Source organism: Strix uralensis, chromosome 4, assembly GCF_047716275.1.
Source record: "Strix uralensis isolate ZFMK-TIS-50842 chromosome 4, bStrUra1, whole genome shotgun sequence".
NCBI lineage: Eukaryota > Metazoa > Chordata > Aves > Strigiformes > Strigidae > Strix > Strix uralensis.
In genome coordinates this window covers 130279502-130302134 of record NC_133975.1, presented here as the reverse complement: position 1 = coordinate 130302134, position 22633 = coordinate 130279502, and the positions used below count along the sequence as shown (strand labels likewise).

The 22633-nt window shown below is 43.4% G+C and overlaps 1 protein-coding gene across 1 annotated transcript in view; it reads right to left on the bottom strand.

The window, feature by feature from the left end:
• The window catches only part of MAP4K5 (mitogen-activated protein kinase kinase kinase kinase 5), a 72657-nt gene that overhangs the window by 37007 nt on the left and 13017 nt on the right, over positions 1-22633 (bottom strand). Inside the window, exon 3 of the mRNA XM_074869236.1 lies at positions 12180-12237. Coding sequence (XP_074725337.1) covers positions 12180-12237 — 58 coding nt within the window. The remainder of the gene's footprint in view (positions 1-12179; positions 12238-22633) is intronic.

The following is a 22633-nucleotide window of genomic DNA, read 5'->3' as shown; positions in this document are numbered from 1 at the left end:
ACTAGGAAATACAAAGGTAGGAGGGAACACACTTTTATGGACACATCCCTGACTGATTTCAGTAAATACTCAAGGGCTTCCTGAAGTTGAATTATACAGAGAAACACTTCACCGGGGCAGGAAAACATTAGTAGAAGAGTTTCAAATGTCAAGAGTCTTTTTTTAAACACAAGTAGTATTTTTTTTAATAATATAAAAAAGAAAAGGCAACACGATTTCCATAAATTTACCACAGGTTTCACACTGTGCTTGCTTTATGGGTTACCTTTCAACTACAACTTTGCTTGAATTCATGCACTCTGCCTATAAATGATTACTATGAACAAAGGATTTTTGAGTTTGAATCAGATGGATTCATTCCTCCCATTTCTCTGACAAACTTCCTAAGGGAAATTGGTGAATGCTCACTGATAACAAACTAGAGCATTTTAAAACTACACAAGTTTTTTTAAAAAAGTCAAATCTAAACAAGTTTAAAGGCAAAAGCCTCCCAGCCCACACCAGAGAAGGTACTGTCTGTCTCTAATCTTACTAGCTGTCGATGAGTTCAGAGTACCAAATGCCAAATAGTCATGTCCTCTTCTTAAACTGTCATCTTCAAATCAAAGAAGCAGCATTTCAGAACAGCTGAATACTCTCACGTGGGAAAATAATGATCAAGAAGCATCCCAGTAACAGCACAAACTTGCAGGCAGCAGCCAGACTTGCCCGTCGCTAGCACATCGATTGGGCTGCCTAGTGTGGAGCAACAGCAATGTCAGTTCTAGAAACCGTGACTAATGGGGGGAAAATTGAAGGAAATACGGTGATTTGGGCTAGAAAAAGACTGACAGTAGAAAAGGTAACTACCTTCATTCACATAAAAGCTATCAGGGAAGCAGGGAGAAGGGATAATCTGTTCTCCAGTTTTATGATAGGACAATTAGCAACGGGCTTAAATTACCTTAACCTACATCCCCTGTGCAAATGAAAAGCTTTTTTTTTTTCTCCCACTGGGGGAACATTGCAACCCTGAACTCAGAGGGATGGGAAGCTGTGACATTTCCCAGCAGTGAAAGAAAATGAAGAAAACACTGAAGTACCCTCAGGAGTAACTTAGGCTGATCCTGCCTGTAGCAGAGGAAGACAGAAGAGGTGACCTCTTGATCTGCAATTAATAAATGAAGAATCTATGCATGAAATGGGGTCACCTATAGAAAAAGGGGGGGAAAAAAAAAGGGATTTGTAAAGGGGGGTGTAGGCTGAATACAGACAGGGAGCTGATAGAAAAGCAGCAAACAGATGGAGAGGAGAAGTATCCATGAGAAAAGTTTGGCTAAAATATGTAGAAAATGATTCTGAAAGATCAGACACAGAGATAGGAGAATGTATAGTCATTCAAAGATGACAGGAATGAATTCAAAACAAAGGAATTCAGAGTTTCCAGGCAGCTGGAGTATTAATCTTGGCAAGAGACACTGGAATAGGGCAAAAATTAAATATCCTTGGATAGCATGAAGAAAAACGAAGACTGTTAAGACAAAGAATTTGTAGAAAAATACTTCATCGAGAGGGAGACAGCAAGATAAAAAGAATTAGATCAAAGGTGACAATATATCCATACCAAGAGATTTCCATCTGTTTTAGTCATCAGAGATTGCTTGATACTAAATAACACGGAATTGGAAAAATGTACTTCTTGTCTACTCACATGTTTGCAATTATGGGTTATGTGGCATGCTGAGCAAAAACATCGTTTAGGGAGCTGCTGTAAATCACACGAGCAGCGTGGTGAGTCACTGCAGCTTGCTACTATTATGTAATTTTACCTCTGCAGCAAGACACACAGGACACAACAGAGCGTTACAATGGAATATTCTCCTCCGATCACAGCCTGCAGTCGAGGCTGCTCTGCTTGGCACAACCAGCTGCTTGTTCTCCAGCACAGCTGGCAGGGAGAAGACTGCTGAAACTTGCGGCCATACCAGCGTGTGATGCGATCGGATCAGATTTCAGAAGCTAAGCAAAGTAAGGCCTGGTAAATTCAAAATCAAATCATATTTAAACAGGAGATCGTCAAGAAAACTGACAGCCCATTAACACTAGCAAATTATTCTATTTGCAGACGCTGCTTCGCACCTACATGGAACTGGCACGTATAGATGTCCTGCCAAGTTGTCCTAGATGTCTATGCTGGATTCACATACCCTGCTTCGCAGTGTGGGAAGGACCTGATGGCTCTAGTGCCTACCCCACGGTGCTATTAGGTCTTCTGAACATGCCCGACCTTGATGGTTTTTAAGCAAGTTTACCCCTTGTCATATTTTCGTGTGCTCCGCTGACTGCTTTGAGTGGTCCCATCCTGCAAAAAGATGCAGGGTCACTTCTCACAACTCCTCCTGGGTCAGCTGTGAGTCCCTTTATTATCCAGAAGGCTTCTCAGGGAAGAAATTCATAGTTCCTGTTTTAAATTGGTTTATTCTGCATTACTTCAGTGCTGCATCACAGGGCTGATGCTGTGCGGGAACAGAGGAGGGATGGGCAGGCAGTGTCCAGGGCTTGCACGCAACTGGGAGGAGGGAACTGACGGCATTCAGAGACATGAACGGTGTCACCAAAGGGTGGGACAGAAGCACTTACTAAGAAGCCAGATTTTCAAGGTGCCAGCCAGCCTGCCAGCACTCCTGCCCCGAGCTAGCGCCCTCAACACGCAGTCCTCACAGGCCTCAACATGCTAGATGGACACGTCAGGCTGCCTGGCAGGAGGTGTGAGATGCGCTCCGAAGCCAATGCTCCAAGCCTCGCTGACAGGAGATACTTTGCAGGCCTGGGATTTTTAACACTACAATTAATACTTGTTATTTAGAAGCGAGATGCTGTTTAGCAACAGGACCGGGTGGACGCTGCTGTACAGGACAGTGAAGGATGAAGAGCAGGGTCACACCATCGCTGATGAGCCCAAACGCTCTCACTGTATTCGTACAACTCGCCTGAAAGACACCCGCCTCCTGAGTTAGCAGAAGCAACTATTACCTCTCCTGGGACCATTCCTCAAACGCTTTTTATTTCAACAACCTGAACACGGAGAGAAAGCCCCATGGGAGTGACAAATTTGCAGAAACTATTCACCTCAGCATGCAAACTCCCCAGCCAAGCAATATCCACAGGTGATCAGCTCCTCTGCATTGACTTCCAGCCATCCCCACGCTCACCAGTTCTCAGTCACAGAAACGCAGAACAGAATCACAGAACCATCTCGGTTGGAAAAGACCTTGAAGATCCTCCAGTCCAACCATGAACCTCACACTGACCGTTCTCAACTCCACCAGATCCCTCAGCGCTGGGTCAACCCGACTCTTCAACCCCTCCAGGGATGGGGACTCCCCCCCTGCCCTGGGCAGCCCATTCCAACGCCCAACAACCCCTTCTGCAAAGAAATCCTTCCTAAGAGCCAGTCTGACCCTGCCCTGGCGCAGCTTGAGGCCATTCCCTCTTGTCCTGGCGCTTGTTCCTTGGTTCAAGAGGCTCATCCCCCCTCTCTGCACCCTCCTTTCAGGGAGTTGTAGAGGGCCATGAGGTCTCCCCTCAGCCTCCTCTTCTCCACACTAAACCCCCCCAGTTCCCTCAGCCGCTCCCCATCACACCTGTGCTCCAGACCCTGCACCAGCTCCGTTGCCCTTCTCTGGACACGCTCGAGTCATTCAATGGCCTTTTGGGAGTGAGGGGCCCAAAACTGAACCCAGGAATCGAGGTGCGGCCTCACCAGGGCTGAGTAAAAGTCGCTCACTCCAAACCACTTTCCTGAACCTCGTGAGGGTTCAATCTCTGCTGATGAAAGGGATGGCTTTCCCCAATACGCAGGCTTTTGCTATGACTGGGAGTTTTGCTGCCAGTCTTTCTCCATTACCTTCATTAAGTTTAATTCCCAAGATATTTTCCAATCCCCACTTAGATAGCTTGACACACGGTATGACTGACAGGAGGCAAAGCGTTATCGTAGCATCCTATCCTGTAGCTCTGACACAGAAACTCCTGCTCTCTTCACCACCCTGCAGACCTGCATCGCTCTTTAAAAGGATTGCTTTCGGTTTTCAAAGTGGTTGGTAAAGTTTCACATCTTTAAGAAGGGGAATAATTTAAACCGCAGTCAAGCATCTGAGCTGTTCTATCCATACCTCTTTTCTTAGGATTCAAGGAAACCTGCAGTCTGACAGAAAGAATTTAAATTTCCCAAACTTGAAGCTCAGAAACTTGATGCCAAGCAGGAAACAGCTATTTGGAAACAATGACGTTTCCACCAGCACATTCTACTGCCAGGCATCTAGCTGCAAACTGCTAACCACTGATGGTACTGATTATCTCCCCACTGATATAAAATATTACTGATGGCGACGCGCTGCCACAGCAGCACGAGCTCTGCAGTAAGTAGCACACAAGTGACTGCTCCAACACCAGAAACAATTTCCCTGTGTATGTTCTCTTCCATCCTGCTTGGATCCTATTTATGAGAAGTCATGTCAACATATAATCTATATTCCTATTCCTTAACACTTTTATCTCTTTTCCTCCCTCCTTGCCTTATCTACTTGTTGTACATCTCAGCCTTTCATGATCCCATCTTTACTCTCCCTTCCCACCACTGCCATCTCACTATTGCTATTTTTCTTCGTGTATTTTGTCCAGTGGTGTATCCTCCTAATTCGCCCCTTCACAACCTGCCTTCACCCTGAGCGTCACACTCTGCATTACCTTCCAACTAAAATGTGTGATGTTTCAGCTTCTTTCCTATTCCTTCCCCCACCACAACCTCTTCTGCTGACCTTCTTCATCCAAGAAACTCTGTGTTGTAAGTGAAAGCTTACACTACACGGAAACATGAGCTCACCTGTTCTGGATACACACATTTCTGAAAGAACAGCAGATTATAAATGCATTATAAGTACACAAAGTAAAATTAGACCAGCTTTCAAGAAGTTAAATATAATTAAAATGCTGGGCAGTCTACATTAGAAGACTACGCTGCCTCTGTTTTGCTTTGTGTACGCTCCAAAGGCGGGCTGAGCAGCTGTGTGAGTCTGTGGCAGTACCACTCAGGACATGGCACGGCACGAGCAGGCGATGTCCAGGCTTCAACAGCTTTGGCACACTTGGAAACTCAGGTGTTCAGCCCTAGGTAACACCGAGACAGATGCAGCAGCGGTGTAATGAGCTGCACACCCGCCTCTCCCACGAAAAAGGTGTCGGTGTCCCCTGGGGTTACAGTGATGCCAGTCCAATGCCGCAGGAGGTGACAGCCAGCAAAGGAGTCCAGGAATCAGAAGTGAGGGCTTCTGGTAGTGCCTGACCAGCCACTGCTCAGTGCGTAAAGCCTGCGTCTACTTAAACTGTCATGCACAAGAGACAGGATCCCAAACTCGACCAGTTTACTCACCACAAGGCAGTGAAGGTACAAGCAATACCGAGAAGTTATTTTCATATTTCTTCAACCCCAGATGCTGCCAACAACGGTTCAACCCCTGCAGGCTTAGTTTAAATAAGCCTCAGGCTTGTTCTTCTCCACAGCTCGTATCACCTCTAGGTAATCTATTACAAGAGAATAAGGCTGCATTGCTGCAGTACCCTTCTTCAGTCCCCAGAACGCCCTGGACAGGCTGCGCAGCTCCAGTCCAGAGGGGACAGACCCCCATGGCAGCCCGGCTCAGCCCTGCAGCTGCGTTCCTGCATGGAATATGAACCTCTGCATCCGAACCATGAGACACAAACCAAACGTAACGAACCAGACGCAGCTTTGAATGTATTGAGCACAATACTACACACCTTTGGATGACTATTTGCCTTCGTACAAAACCCCTTGAACAGTTCCACCTCAGGTTTAAGATCCAACCTGAAATAGGTAACTGGCTACTTCTGGCCTTCAAAGTACCTCAGATGGAAACCACAAACATTGGATCAAACTAAAACCAGCAATGAAATTCTTCTGTAACCTTGCAAAAGGTACAGAGCATGACAGATTACTGCCAGCCCTCCGAGCATCAAAGGTCTCCAAGGGCACTATTTATCATTACAGCAGTATTTAAAATGGACATTACTATATTTGAAAATATTTTGTTTATTACATTTTCCCAGGGAGAAAGTTCTGTGGCAGAAAACTACACTGGCAAATAGTTACCTCTTTGTATTGAGTCCCCTCTCGATTCATCTGCTAAACCCATAGAAGGAAGTGGCTTTAGTGTTTCAGATGGTTTTGGCTTCTATGCTGCTGAGTACAGTTGGATTAGTTTCTGAAATAGAATTGGCTCCCAAATTATTTGAAGCATTTGTACTCGGTGAATGCTGGGAAATGTCATTAGCGTGCCATAATACTTTTGCCTAATGCTCTCCAAAGTCTATGCCAAAAAAAGTGAAAAACACTGTCTATTTTGATTCTAGCAGCACAGCTTAAGTAGCTGTGGTAGCAGATCTAGCATACTGCCCGAAAATTCAAATAAATTAATGACAGTAACCTTCTAAGCAGAGAGTTTATTTCCTTTGTCTGTGGAAGAGACAAAGGAAGGTAATAGTGGATGAAATAAAATACACTTTCATGCTGGGGTCTCAGCTGTAAGCTGGAGTCTCTTTGCTTAGCAACTCACTTGCTACCTGCAGTAGATGAGGGAGTAACACGAGCAAACCACAATTCCTCCCTGCCCGCCATGTCAGCAGTTTTGCTAGATCTCCCAAAACACTGCCATCTTATTCTGTGCAGCTTCTTGCAGCTTTAACTCAACGCATTCCTCACCTTCTCTGGGGCACTCTTCGCTTCAGCATCTTTTGTCTTTCACTTCCAATTCCCCTGCCTATGTATAATCAAGTGTTGAGTTTGGAGCTCTTACTTTTCCATCTGCTAATTAACTCCCATCTATGAGCCACCTCCTCCCCCTCTCCAGAAGATGTTGTATATAACTCACAAGCCTATTTCTCTGGTGACTAACTTACAAAATTTATCATCAATCTTCTAGGTGTGCCCTATGGTCTGACAGGAGCTCGTGCTGGTACTCGGAGGGGCTGTCCTCCTCGGGGGATCACCACAGCTAGCTGCAACAGCTTCTGACACTGGCCCAGTCTTGGAATTGATGGTGCTCTGCAAGTACAGTCCTACAAAGCTATTCAAAATCCTTAAAATTAGTCAGAACATTGAAGCAGGAAGCAGCTGATTTTTTTTTGGTTTTGTTTTGGTTTTTTTTTTAGATCTGGAAGATTTTGAACAGTCATGTCTTCCTGCAAAGACAGTAAGCTGCTGCACACTCCAGCCACCCTGCAGAGGCAGCAGACATCCCAGAGAACTAAAAATAAATAAATAAGTAAACAAATGCTGTGAACCCTCCTTTAAAACAAAACAACCCCTCAACAAGATCTCTGCCAAGAGGCTGTGGGTGTACATGTTATGGATGGAGATCAGGTTGGTAACGTTTAAAAGAAGATACATTAAAAAAAACAAACAACAACAAACAACCAAACAAACTAGAAGAAATCACTTCCCTGTGGCAAGTCAGACCAATGACATAATGAAATATATAAGACATAATTAAAATGGGGTTCTCAGCAGTGGTGACTTTGGGCCAGAGCCTTGCACTTCTCACTGTAGAGCTTAAGCAGCACGAAGCAGAAGCAGGGGCTGCTCAGCCTCCAATGGTTCCCACTCTTCCCTCAGCTCTAACGGCAGAGGATTTGGCCTCTGCTTCAGTTCAGTTTTCAAAGCAGTTCTTCAAATTCATAATAAAAACAGATCTACTCCATCTGGATTAGGTGCAGCGACATGAACACTCGAGGAAGTCTCTCACTACATTAGCAATAAGTTAATATTCTCCTTTTTCTGTCATGAAAGCATTGCTCTGCCCTGTTGTAGACCTGCTGGGAGATAAACCCGGTCGTGGTTTGCTCTCCCCAGCACCACTGCCCAGAACACTGGCCACAGAGTTTCACAGGCTGCCGAGCAGGGGCTGAGGGATCCCCACTGTGGTTTCCACTGCGTTTAACATTGCCCAATTAGCCTGATCGCTGCAACTCATGTACACAAGAGCAGCCCTGGTTTGCTAGGGAAAGGTTAGCAGTCACAGTCACCCAAGGGCAGTGGCTTTAGCTTCTCCCCCGAGCCTCCGCGTGCTGCTTCTACCTTCAGCCTTCAAAACCATCTCTTTGGCTGCACAGTGAAGTGGATCGCAGAACCAACCTGAATTAAAAATTAACCCTGCACCAAGTCAGGTTTGAGGCCCTTCAGTCCTGCATCCCATCTCCAACAGAGGATGTCAAGGAAGTATTTAACTCAGACCACACAGGGAAGCTTCCCCCAAACACCCTCCCCACCTCCAGAGAGATTTACGGCTCAGAAAAACCTCTCAGTCACAGATAGGATCTTTGTATTTAACAGTCTTTCATGTATTTTTTTCTCACATAAATCTGTACAGTTGCTTTTTGCACCTATGTAAACACAACTTAATACAATGAGGAGTTTCACAGATCATGCAGAGAAAACCACATTTCCTTGTTGCTCAGAGCCTGCCATCCGCTCGCTGCACCCGCTGCCAGCTCAGTCCCCTCCTCTGCTTTCACCTAAATACACACCCTGGTACAAGGGACGCAGTAGCACGGGGATGGGATGAAGCACCCAGGGCCAAGAGAACTATCCTGCCCATTGCTGTGTACTGCCTTTCAGTTCAGAAAAGCAATCCCCAAACAAGAGGAAAACCCATGCTGTGCACCACATCAAATAATCACAGGCCAACAGGCAGTTCTGCTCCAAAGAGATTACCACCTAACGAGATCAAACGGCTGAGGACTGAAAGGACCACTGAAGGAGTCAAAACGGCTTGCAGAGGTCATGCTGGTGGGAGTTAAGGCCATGCCTGAGGTTCTGCCCACTAACCACCACTCTCTAGGTCATACGATCATTAATTCTGGTGCGAGGAGGCAGGTTCAGAAATTCAAGACATTTATCTAATAGGGACTGAACCACAGCCAATGACATCTGAACTGTGTGGTGTGCATGAAGCTGGATTTGCAGAAGACCTTGCTGACTCTGGAAGATGAGCGCTGCAACAGAAGCAGTGGCACCACCAGCGTGGCCTGGCAGCTCTTTGCTTGTTTATCTGCACTGGTACACTTCACTGAACACTTCAGGAAAGAAGGAAAAGAAGAGCTAAAGAATCAAGCTGAGCCTTCCTTTTAATTTATTCACCGGAATTTTTTCAACTGAAAAAGATGTTTAGATTTCAGAAACTTTAACTGTTAAAAAAAAAAAAAGATATTAAAAAACCACTTGGAAATGAACAGCTAGGCTCATGGGAAATCATCCATCAAGCAATCCGGAGGGTAGCATACTTTTCTTGCATGTGGGAAACCCCAATTTTTCTGTGATCACTTTACAAAAGAGACTAGCCATCACCCTGAACACCAGGCAACAGAGTCACTCTCGTGTGCTGTCTAAGTCAATTACGTTTCATTTATACTAAACGTAAAAAGTATATGAACAGTTTCAGCAGAAATCCTTGAAACTACTTTGCAATGCCTTACAAGTCAGTATGGAAACCAACACCCCATGAGGAGGGAGATGTAACTCCTGGTCTTCACTGTAAATAAGACAAAGATGGGTCTGAACTCGTCTTTCCCTACATTCTCTAACCACGTGATAGGTGGGGACTCCCACTGACTTCCTCTCCCACTTTATAACCAGCACTTCAGTCTCCCTGATAATCTAGCTCGAGAGGAAGAAAACAAGTGGTGGGGTGAAGCTACCAAAGCACTCAATTTAGAAACGTTCCCAACCATTTTCCCCCCACACCCCATTTTTATTTTGGTAAAAACTACTTTGGTGAGTTAACCCAAACTCATGCATAGTTGCTTGACCATTTTAAAAATGGCTGAAATAAGAAAAAATAAAATAAAATTGAGAAATTCCATGCAAAATCATTATCTTAACAAATATTAAGAATTTTTTGGAAGACAAAAAACCCAACTGTAAAGACACTACCACTCTTTCCTCAGTTTTCCTCTGGGATTTCACAACAAAGAAATATGGGGTGAAGCACATGGCATTAAGCGTTGATCCTCCTGTCAAAGGGTTGAAAATTATTATTCAAGGGTAACAGACACAGTGGAAAGATTTAGCTGTCCTACAAGTCAGCTGGACAATACTAAACTTTGATGAAAAATGAACATACTTACTGTTATTTTTCTTCTCTGAATCTTTATTCATATGGCTAAAATAAAAATTTTAAAACATTCAGTTTCTAAGACCAGCTCTCCAATCACTATATATACCAGTGGTCACAGAGTCCTCAGCAGCAGAGGAGCTGGTCAGATGTCTTGTGTAGGCACCGCAGAATTTGAAAAGTTCTGCTAGGCTGGATTTAATAGAAAGCTGGAGGATCTACAAAATACAACAGCAGGATGGGCAGAGCCATCTCTCAGGGCTCAGCTCCTCGAAGATGTACATCTGGAGAGACCAGGAGGAGAGAGAGCAGCCTTTCCACTTATCAAAGACCTACAGACATTAGCAAACCCTTTGTGTTTAAGAATCCATGATGCCTCTCGACCTGAGTGCCTGAACAGAACCAAGCAAGGATAAGCAAATGAGACAATGTATTTTCCTAAGCCAGAAAGAAGAAGATAGCACATCCCTCACTTGCTAGAAATGTACTGACACTGTGAGCTCCCCATCAAAATTACAGTCTTTTAACACATATAGTCATGAATAGGTGCTGGTGTTCAGGGACTGAAGACATTTCAACGCTGGTCACCAAAACCTTGAATCACAGAAGACAGGTTGGCAGGGACCTCCAGAGGTCTCTGGTCCAGCCTTCTGCTCCAAGCAGGGCTAACTGCAGTCAGGTCACATTGCTCAAGGACTTGCCCAGCCAACTTCAGAAAATCTTCAAGGACGGAGATCCCACCACCTCCCTGGGCCCTGCCCCAGAGCACAAACACCATCCTGCAAAGACTCTTCCCCACATCCAGCTGGACCCTCCCTTGGTGCAGACTGTGCCGGCTGGTTCTCACCCCTCCGCTGGACACTCCTGACAAGAGCCTGGCTCCAGCTCCACTGCCAGTCCGCCGTGGAGGACAGTGGTCAGATCTCTCTTCAGCCTTCTTGTTCCCAGACTAAAATCCACTCAGTTCTGTCAGCCTCTCCTACATTGTATAGATTTTCCTCCATTTTTCCTGCCTGAAGAGTCTGTATTTATTCCCTGCAGCACTCCAGTCATGGACTCTATCTCACCGTGCCTTCATAAACCCTACTGCTTCCTTAATTGTCCCTTAATTGTTTCATAGGCTACAGGTGTCAGTCCACGAGCACTGGGCAAGCACACATTCAGAGGAGGAGCCTCCCTCAGCCCCTCTCCCAGAGAGCCAGGCCCTGAACAGACACAGCACAGCAGTTCAGGCAAACCACAACCCCAGGGAGACTAACATGGCAGAGATGCAGAAGAGGACTACGCTAAGGAGAGATCTGAAAGGTACACCAAGTAATGAGAGATTACTTCTTCAAACAAATACAAGATTCTCAGGTGGGACTGAGTTATGCCTGAGGAGATAAAAAGCTCCTCTCCTCATTTCCACTCAGGACACAATTTCTGATTTCAACTCTCTATGCAGTTTAGGCTTCAGCTCAGCAAATCTCTTGGAGAACAAGTGAGCTTCTCCTCCATTTCCTGCTTTTAAAAGGAGGAGTGGTGGAAAATGCATGGAGAAATGATAGTTCGAGCCATCCTCCTCCCTCAGCACAGGTTAGATAGAAGACGACACATTAAAAAAGCACAGGGATCTGTTTTTTCACAGTGCACCTTTGTTGGGCATTAGCATCATCGCCTGGTCCCTTCCCCCTTTCAACTCACACCGCCTACCAGCTCCTTACTGTCTCAGAGCTCACAGTTTACTATCTGTCCTTAATCTTATCTTTGTACTAACAATGCACTGTAACTGCAACACCTTTTTATGCAACAATCAATAAGGCAGATAAGCACAGACAAGGAAATAGTGAGCAGGACATAGCCAAAAGTAATGGTACATCCTGCAGTGCTTCCTGTCATCTAACCACTCTAACCACTCTAACTACAACAACCCCCAACACTTCTTTTGTCTCGAGCTTCAGAGCCGTGTGAAAATAAACATATGGAAGAAATGAAAACGCAATTCAAAAATACAGAAAAGAATGTAAAACTTACCAGGCTCTAACTTGATTATTTTTACAGCAGCCAGTTCTCCTGTATGAAGATTTCTAGCCTGAAATAAGAGAGTTAAGACATATTTAATTATACAGCAAAGGCACCTCATGCAGTCTTGCAAACTGTGAAAAGATATGCTATGATGTCATGTCTTACAGATATGGCACAATGCAATTAGCTGAGAGCAACCTGGGTGAGGATTATCTGGTTTTGGTATCAGCACAGCATCGACCTAGTTGGAGCTGTGAAGCATTACTGGCAGTTCCTCTCGAAGACTTTCAAAAATCCCAGCTATCTGCCAGCAAATGAGAGTTCGTGCCTCTCAAACACCATTTTTAAGGGTTGCTGAAACTGAGAAGTTTCTGCCATCCGTGCTCGCTGGGGTGGTACAAAAGCACTGTGCTGCAACGGGGACTGTCAGAGCACGGAGCGTGCAGTGCTCAACCACCCCGCTCCTGGTGCTAAACCTCGGTGTGCTCTGAAAGTGGAACTGAGATGTGGAGGGGCAGGGAGAAGCACTGCAGATGCAGCACGGATGAGTCACAGCTCCCTGCGAACAACTTAACTGAAAACAAACTCCCTCCTGTGGACCCTGACAGAGGCGAGTGGTCCCCACGATGCTGGGGAAGAAGAAGGGCTAGGGAGCTCCAATTAAGCCTTTACAGGACTGTCCTCTCTGGTACATAGTAAACTTCACACTTGAGAATTCAGTGCTGGAGGAAAATGGTACAGGAACCTCAGATATAGAAAGTTTTAAGAGGGGATTTCATTAACACTTTTAACTCTAGTAAAATGAGCTCTAAATCACTCAGGCACCACCACCAGAGCTAAACTATATTATTTTTGACAAACAACCTGATCCAATTAGGCACTGTGGCATTCCCCTTTTGCTGATCATCCAAAAGTTACAGGAGTCTAAATCCAACTGTTGCATGCAGAGTCTTCTGAACACAGGCAATCTGGTTAAGAGGTAAATTATAGAAAATTGAAGGAAAATTTGGTTAGGTGAAATCAATTTGGGCAGTTACTTAAGATGAGGATGCAAAGCAAATTTGCCCCTGTGGACTGAACTGAAGGAAGCCACTACAGAACAAAACACTCTTCTCTTGCCTGTGGACAAGAAGTCGTCTTAATTTAACAACATGTAAAGCAAGAACTTGAAAGATGAACCCCTCAGTTTTGTCAACACTTAGTCAAGCTTCCAAAGCAGGAAAGGCTTTCCAGTCAGGAAAACACCTAAAACAACGAATAGTAACTGGCCTTTCAAAGTCCTGTAGTGCTCAGCCAAGAGATGGGTGTCAAAATGCATACAAATATGACTCAAGTGAAGTCAAAGAAAATCCGAACTGTACAACAGAACCAAACATCTGAAGCCAACAGACCAAATCAGTGAACACAGAAACAGATAGCTATCTGTTAACCACAAAGGAAACCTTTACCACTTCTTAAAGTACCTTCCTACTAGAGGTGTTTTTAAGAGGTCAGCAAAATCATTGCTATCCTTCAACATCCAGGAGAAGCTCACATCCAAGCATGGACAAAGGATTAGGACCTCCCTGGTACTGTTACATCTAACAATACTGTTATGAAACAGATGTTCCCATAAGAGACCAAGCACCCACTCCATCTTGGTGAAGCCAGGGAACCTCCGCTATCTGTGCTTCTACCCACAAGCAGCGAAAGCTGTTCCAATAAAGGAGATTGCACTGTTTTCAGAAGATCAGCTTCGTTTCTGAAGTACCAAAAAGATCGTATTCCTTACAGATATTGCTTTTCCATATAAGCAATAACTGCCACTGCTACTGTTGTGCTGAAGCCTGAAGGAATGGATGTAGTCTGCCAAAGGTCTTTGGTACGCAGACTGCTTGGCAGGGACTCGAAGGTTCAGGCCGAAGGAGATCACTGCAATTACTGGCTCTCAGCTCTCACACACGACAGGCCACAGAGCTTCACCAAATTGTGCCCTGCTGCTATCCAATATTACCATTACATTTTTGCATATAATCTATAGCCTGGACATAGACTATTTTGGGTTTCAACCATCAAACTTTGTCTGCTGGAACGGAAAGCTCTTCACCGGGTTGGTATTTATGAACTAAACGCATTGAGTTATCTGAGCCACTCGCCCTAAGACCAGTTTTCTGGTCCTACAGTTTAATCTTCCAACCAGACACATTCTTGAGTTGATGACACCAGGACCACACACACTACTTATCTCCTACTGTGCCAGCATCAAAGGCAAAAATGCTGAGTATTCCCTGATCCTCCATAGCCTTGTTTGGATGCTCACAGATACAGGAACTGTATTAGATCTTCAGTCTAGACAGTCGTACTGCAAGCACGTAGCAAATTACCCAAACTGCTTCCCAAGAGACGTCACCTGTCCACAAACGCGACTGATGGGTTTTGTTCCTTCATCTTGGATTGCACCAGCTTTACGCTGGTATACGCATCTCTCTCTGCTGTCACTCTTGTTTTTTAATCTTTTCTCTTCCACACCTGTCAGCTGAAAACTTGATCAATAATGAATTACTGTTATCTTGCACATCATTAAAAATGTAAGAAGGCAAGGGCTAAAATCTGGTTCTCCATGGTACACACCTAGATATAAAAAACTGTCAAATAAGGATTCTTCAAATCATTTTGAGACCTGTTAGTTAAAGAAATTCTCAACTAATTTCCTATGGGTGACTACAGTTTGCACCATTCTAGCTTTTAAAAAAGGATTGTGTAGCATCAAGGAAGTCACAGGCAGGAATGCACTTTACTACAAATTGTATTTGACAAAAATGTAAGTTCTCCATAATTTCCCTGATGTGAAGGATTAGTTAATGATCTATCAATTTGTCTTATGCATATACTTCTTCAGTGGAGAGGGGAAATTGAAGTAAAGCTAAGAAATTATAGTTCTGCTAGTTATCTTATTTACATTTTTAAAGCCCAACAGAAAAATATCTGTGTCCTTCCTGTCCCCTGAAATTTTCTCAGTATTTCAAGTCTTAATTCAGAATTAGCTGAAACCACCCAGAGGCCAGGGGAGCTGTTCTCTCCTGCATGCCAAGTAATCCAGACCTGCCAATTAACAAGTATAGCTGCTGTTCAGCATCTCATGAGCTATTATTGACATAACAAGTTATCATTTATATGCATTTATCACATAAAGATGACATATGTCATGAACTTTGATGATCTCTTTGAATTCTGACATTTCTAATATTTCAGTCTAATGGAAGATGAAACCTGTTAGATTTCTTATTGTCTTTAATTCCACTGGCCTTGACTCCTTCAATATGTAAGGAAGTCTCCTAAAAACTCATCTTGACACTAAAGGCTAAAAGACTAAAGCTCAGCATTTGCACAGCTCCTTCCTGCACTGGAGCTCACAACCCCACCAGCAACGTGGTCCGGTCCCCACGTGACAGAAGTGGAGCTCAACTTCCCGGACAGATCCGGGGACTTGCTGCAAGACTTCCCCCGAGAGGAAGACAGAGCTTTTCCTATCTGTTAGTACTGATCTTAATTTTATTTAATGAGACTCAAACCTGAAAATTATGTTCCACGTTACTCGGAATGAAAATTGAAACTATAGGACTTTGGCAGAAGGATTGCAAAGCTCCAACAGAAAACCTGACCTACACAAGAATGGGACCAGAACAAGGGTGTATTTGAATGAGGTGAGCCACACAGTCAGATTTATTTTGCTCAATGTCATATACAGAGTATATTTACTGAGAAAGAAGAGCTAGGTAGTAGTCTTTTGGTCACCTCTTCTTAAGTTGTCCTACAGCCTGATTTAGGGTGAGCGACAGCATCCCAGTGAGCACAGCTCTTCCAGAATATTTTAATAGCTAAGTACTAATACTACAGAACATCACCCAGTCTGCGTTCAAAATAAAAAAACCCACAAGTATTCCTCTTTTTCTGAACATCCCATTGCATAGTTGTAGCAACCTAGGAGACTACATGTCACTAGTTCAATATGACAGCACAATAATCATTACACTTTTTTCCCCAGCATATGTCAGCACCAGCCAACGCAACTCAGATTCCCTCAAGCCTACACACAGATTAAAACTTCCTTTAAACCCATAGTCCTGTCTCAAACAACTTCAGAAAGTGCTTAAGAGCTGAACAAGCAAATGGTGGCACTTTCCTGAGGCACTCTCCCAGCAACTGAATTGGGATCTGCACGGTGCCTGCTGCAACCAGGAGTAGCTGCAGAGAGAACCTGCGTTAGGCTCTCAGTCCAGGAGCAACATGCGTTCTTCCAACCTAGGCACAACGTCGGTGGCGTGTCCCAATGCCACACTCAAAAATGAGAGGTGTGATGACAGTAGGACTAGGGTTTTGGGGAGCTGGCAGAGTTTTATGATATTACACACACAAAAAAAATCACTGGGTTTTCCCACCAAGACTTAATTTTCTTCTCAGAACTGCATCAAAAAGCTGTTGGGGGACAGTGGAACCCAGCGTGTCACTCGTGGCAACCCCAGTGTATGATGCTTCCCACTTCACACCCAAACAATGCACAGGAGAAAACACATTTTGGGTAGGACACTTTCTGTAGTTAATGACCAGAAATAACACAGAAAACTGGTTTCAGAACCAGTTATGCACTCCGCAGTTTTGTTTTATTTATTTTTAAGAGTGCGAGCCAAACAATTCCACCCTAGGGGGTCCACAGTACTAAGCCATATAAGATGGTCAAAATTTGGAGAATCATTTCATTTGGACATCTGAATGCAAGCTTTTGTGCTCAGTCTCCTTGTCCAGCCACTTTCTCCTTCAGCACTGAGGAAGAGAAGGGGAAGATTCAGACAGCAATATCACTCTCACAGACTCCAAATTAGTATTTTCAAATTCCACTGAAATCCCCTCCTTGCCCAAATGTCGTCATCTGATCTCCAGCCTTGGATCAACAGCCCAATTCACCAGAAGAGCCGTTTGTTCGACCGTGTCTTCATTTAATCTAATCATAATTGCAGCTCTTGTGGCAACCCTCCCATGCATCCCCATCTTATTCATTCCTTGCCAAGCTTCACTCACCAGTGACCGTGATGTTTTGCTGTCTCAAGTGCTGCCTGCTTCTCCTCAGTTACTGTGTATACCTTCAAAAGGTGCCCTGACCTCTTGCCCAGCGACTGAAATAGAAACTAGAAACCAGATGAGAAACTTCTGACCTCTTACACTTTGTAACTCTTAACCTGCTCTGTGCGGTTTTGCAATTCCCATTATGCTGTGTTGTTCTTCCCGTATCTCACGGTATCATCAAACAGGCCCTTGAACTCACCTACATCTCTGAATTCACATCTACCACTGCCAACTAAGGGGACCCAAAGAAATGTCTCTAAATTCACGAAAACAGATTCCTTCCTTACACACAGGAAGCACAGTAGGTATTTCAGTTGCGATTAAAAAAGAGAATCAAAAATATTACAGGCATCAAAGGAATAAAAAAGACACCTGATACAGGACACCCAAACAAACCAACACTACTGCACATATGTACCAGAAGGCAGGGGCACAGAGACCTTGAAACAGCTGATGGCTGTTGAAGATGCCACCACAACCAGCCCACCTGTGGAGTAAAACTTCATCAAGCAGCTGCCACAGCTTGGCACAACCACCAGACCCTTCAGCAGCACCTCAGCCATGAACTTTTCTACATGAGGATTTAAGTTTTTCACTTCGTAGTGTTGTATCCCTCTCCCATAGGATACAAAGCTCCCATGAATGTGACACACTCTTGCATGTAACCCCGCTTCATTTTTTTATCCTGTGCTTGAACTAGTCACAGATAAAAGAGATGAAACATTTCTGCAAAGGAAGGACTTATTTCTCAAGATGAGGCCCCCAATTCCTCACTTGTTCCCAGCAGACAAGGAGAAACCCTCAAGTCAAACTCTGGGGTCCTGAGGTCTCCTGCTACACTACAGCCTTGACAGAGACTTGCCATGAAGGACAGCAAGTCCTCAGGGGGCCTTGGTAACTCTAACAGAACAGTACGTTTGATGGGTTTCATCCTTTGCTTTGTGAACACGCAAACAAACATCCATAAAAATCAGTACCCAAGAAGCAATTGAGAATTCTGACAGAAACTGCCAGACTGGATTAGGTTTCTGATCTGACCAGTTTACCATTTATCCCAGCAGCAAGTGACGTGTTAGAGAAGAATTTGACCTTGGTGAATGGTGACCTGCTGGTCTGTACCAGAATTTCAATTACGTCCTAATGTAAAAGTTCAAATAAGTGTTCCTAGTGTTTATCATAATTAACTATATAATTTTGCTTACTCTTATGATTTACATAAATCAGTCTGTCAGTTTTAAAAAATGTTTTGTAAACAGAGCTGGAAAACTATCAGGCTTAAAAAGTAGACTCTCTTTACCAAGCCGAGTTGAACACTGTAGAGCTGGGGATTCACAAAAAGTTAGTATGTAGCCAGAAAGCTTCTCAGGAAACCCAGCTTAAAAGCAGCAAGAGTTAATCCCTATTGTGTGAGTCTAGAATTGCTATCCTTCACAAGAGAAGGATACTGCAAACCTTTTGCAGTCCCGTACATTAGGAAAGCACATTTGTAAAAGAAACCAAACTCTCTGAAAGCTGAGAAAAAAATTCCTTGAAAATTTGCAGCTTAACCCAAGCAGAGAGGCTGGTTCTGATGGCTCACCTCTGAATACGATCTCCTGAAACGTTCACCTCATCAGCCCCCTGCTCCGAGTAAGAGAGGAAAAGGCTGCCATTTGCTCAGAGCAGATCCAGACCTTGGTGCCAGGACGGTGCACAAGCGGCAGAACCGCCTGTCCAGGCCGCAGAGCGGCTGCAGAGCTCCTCTGCCTGGGCTCCAGCCAAAACCAGTAGCTCCCACTACTGCTTTCCAGTTTTAGACTGAGTAGAGAGCATGCTGGTTCTCATCCCAGTAACAGGCAGCACACCCTACAAGCACCCTCAGAAGACTCACAGAAGCAGTATATGACTCATAATTTTTTTCCTGCATTCCCCTGTATCTTACCTCCTAGGTGGATCCATGTGCCAAACCCATACGGGTGCAGTTACTGCAGTTCTGTGGGGGTTTCCCCCCACCTCTTTTTTTTTTAAATATAAAACAAAATAAGGAAAACCGAGCCAAAATTCTCCACAGCCCCATTCTAAGAAAATCTAAACAAGAGTACTGGACTCAATAAAGGCCCTCCTGCTCGGTGCTGAGAGCATCTCCATAACAGATGCTGAACACATTATTCTCCTTCATGCGGGTATGTCTAGGGACAGATTAAAAATGTAGAAGAAAGAACAAAAGAGGGTAGCTAAAAAAAAAAAAAAGGTGGGATGACTGGATGACTCTGTCAAATATTAATGCAAATCTTACTGAATGGGCTGAGGTTTGTGCCAGACAGAAACAACTGTCCCTCCCATTCCGAGTTCATCACCTGAGGTGTGCCAGGGCAGCTCACATGTGAAGCAGATGTCTTGCTAGTCTTTGCTGCTGGAAAAAAGATAGCTAACAACAATTTCTAATTTTCAGGGCTGTTTCTCTTTTAGGAGGCAGAAAGACCCAGAGGCGATTGTTCACCCTGTAATCTTCCAGCTGGATTTCTGAGATGGAGAGCAGTACCAGGCTCCTTTATAGCGAAAGGCACAGAGGCTTTCAGAAGCCATTTCTCTAACAGAGGCTTTATAGATTCAATACACTAAAAGAGAACCGACTCTTACAACCAACTACTATGCAGGATAAACCAAAAATAAAGATTCACATGCTAATTTTGCTTTTTATATGTATTCCTGAATTTCTTCTGTCAGCTCGTATATACTGCAGTGGCACTACTAAAGACCCACCACTTTGGATATCAGAGCCGAATATCGTACAAAGACAAATATTGATTTTGTGGGTGCTCTCCAGGTGGACGCTGCCACTCCTCGTCCTTCAGACAAGGAACATGCATCAGTACAAAGCAGGAGGCAAACTTTACAGCTGTCACTCCCTATTTCCACATTTACAGCACTTGCAGTTTCCCTTATTGAAGGAGCAGAATCCAGAATACACAGAAGTACCAGGGTTTAAATAAATTCCACATTAAAACCTGAAACCCAATGCAGTAAGATCTGCAACGGGCACTCCTAAACACAGCTATAATGCAAATAAGGCTTAAATATATTTACTTTTACTGGCAGTTGGTGAAATTTAGATAGTGTATCTCTTGCAGAGAAAACTGGGAGGAGGGGAATCTGCCTTTCACTCACAGACTTCAGACACTTTCTCACTCAAGGCCAATTAACTCAAGTAATAAGGGATTAAAAGCTCATTAATGATGTTAGGCAAACTGCTTTTATTCCATCACAGAAAACCAGACTAAGGATTTGTATAAGCAAAGTGGCTTTACAGATCTCAGCAGCCACTAAAACACTTAATTCTCATTCCTAGCAATAACTACTGAAGGACAAAGACCTATGGCAATAAGGCTAACAACAACAAAGATCAGTACACATCTTAACAACATTTATTTAGGGAAAGAAAATAACAAAAGTAGTCAGCTATATGCTTCCAAGTAGAGGTTGGTTATTCTCCTATGAAACTCTCTTGGCAGATCAGCCTTTGCAAAATATTTGGCATGACCCTTCCAAAATTGAAAAGCTAAAGCTAGAAACAGACCCTGACCACAAAAGTACTATTTAGCAACTAATGCAGCACAAAAGATACAAACAAATACCACATGAGGGGAAAAGGAAAAAGAGAAAAAAAAATTTTGGCCCAATTTTGACTCACTTGGAGCAGACCACTGGCAAAAACCAAAACAGAAAAGAAGCTGTTCAAGTTACAGCTATGTGAATTAGATTGTTTTGAAATGCTGCTAGAAATAGCTCACTTTCCTGATAACATATATATTTTTTTGAACATAACATGAGATCATACAAATCAAAGAAGGCCCATGAAGCTGCTAATACACTTAAAACTGAGCAGATGCCTAACAGCTTTACCGGCCAGGATATAAAATAGGGAAAGAAAAAAAAAATAAAAAGAGATACCATCAAACTACAAACCAAGATGGATTTTAAAAGCATTTATTCACCAGAAGTTAGGAAAAATAAAGGTACAAAAAATTTATTTTATTCCTATGTTGAACGCATAGGCCACGCCACAGGAAAAACCCCCACACTATCATGGAGTACAAATTCAAGTAACATTAAAAGTTTACATATTTTACCAGCTGTAGGGGAATTTATTTATTCCTTAGAGAGGAAAGAACTAAGAGATGTGTCAACCAAAATATTTGAAGAAAAGTATCTACGTCTCTTCTTTTCACTAAATAAAAATATAAATCAGTGAGTCAATCAGATATAAGTCTCCAAACATCCTTACCAAGTCAGGACAGCACTACTAACCCCACTCCATGCAAAAGGAAGACACTAACATTTTTTATTTCAGGGAAGCTATGAAGAACTTATGATTATTTGTACATAACAAGGATAGAACCATCGAGCAACATGTCACAGTCTTACAGGAAATCCATGACTGGGTCCAAAGCACGGGACTGTGCTTTCCCATCACAACAAAGAATCTCACTTTCTAGGCAGGGAGAAAACAAGTTTCTGAAGGAAAAGGCAATGGATTACCCTCTTTTTTTAAAAAAAATAAATAAATAAAATGAAGCCACCTGTGTTGCATTAAAGAATTTAAGACCATCATTTTACTTTTTTGATACAAAAAAAAGAGAAATTTTTTACTGCTTTGTTTTGTAACCATGAGCTAACACACAATAAGATGTGTTTCTTCAGAAAGTCAGAACTGAGGAACCACTGCTGGCATTTTAAAGAGGAGAAGAAACTGCAATTCCGAGAGTCCAACTCTTATACCATCACTATCTGCATGCAACTTCCTAAACCACCAGAAACACTTCTGGACATACTTTCAGATTAGTCAGAACAAAATATCCAAGTGTATGCATTTTTCTGGGGTTTTTGTTTGTTTTATTGAAGCTATTTTGCCTAGAATTGCAGTACTCCATGCTGTAACTGAGTTCATTTGGAACTACAGAGTGTTTGGGCAAACCCCTCTAGCTTTTCACGTCACACACAGGCTCTTTGGGAATACCAAGCCTTCCAAACCCAGGGTACAAATCTACATCGACTCCCTTTCCTTACTGCAATTTATTTGATAGAATCTAGAGAGGTGCAGGTGAAAAATGTAGATTTAAGTAGAAAAAAATTCAAACTCCAACAAAGCTGTTCAGTAATTGCCTCCTTAAAATTTCAATTCCTCAGAGATGAACTCACAGTTACAAAACTAAAAGGAACAAGCCATAAAGTTGTCTTTATGAAGAAAATGGGTCTGGGTGTTTTGTTCTTTGTTGTTGTTATTGTTAAATAAAACAGCGACCAGAACAGAAAGAATTAATAAAAAAGCAGCTGTGTAAATCAAAGAAGTTTAAAGAAAATTAGCTAAAAATAGGAGTAGGGAG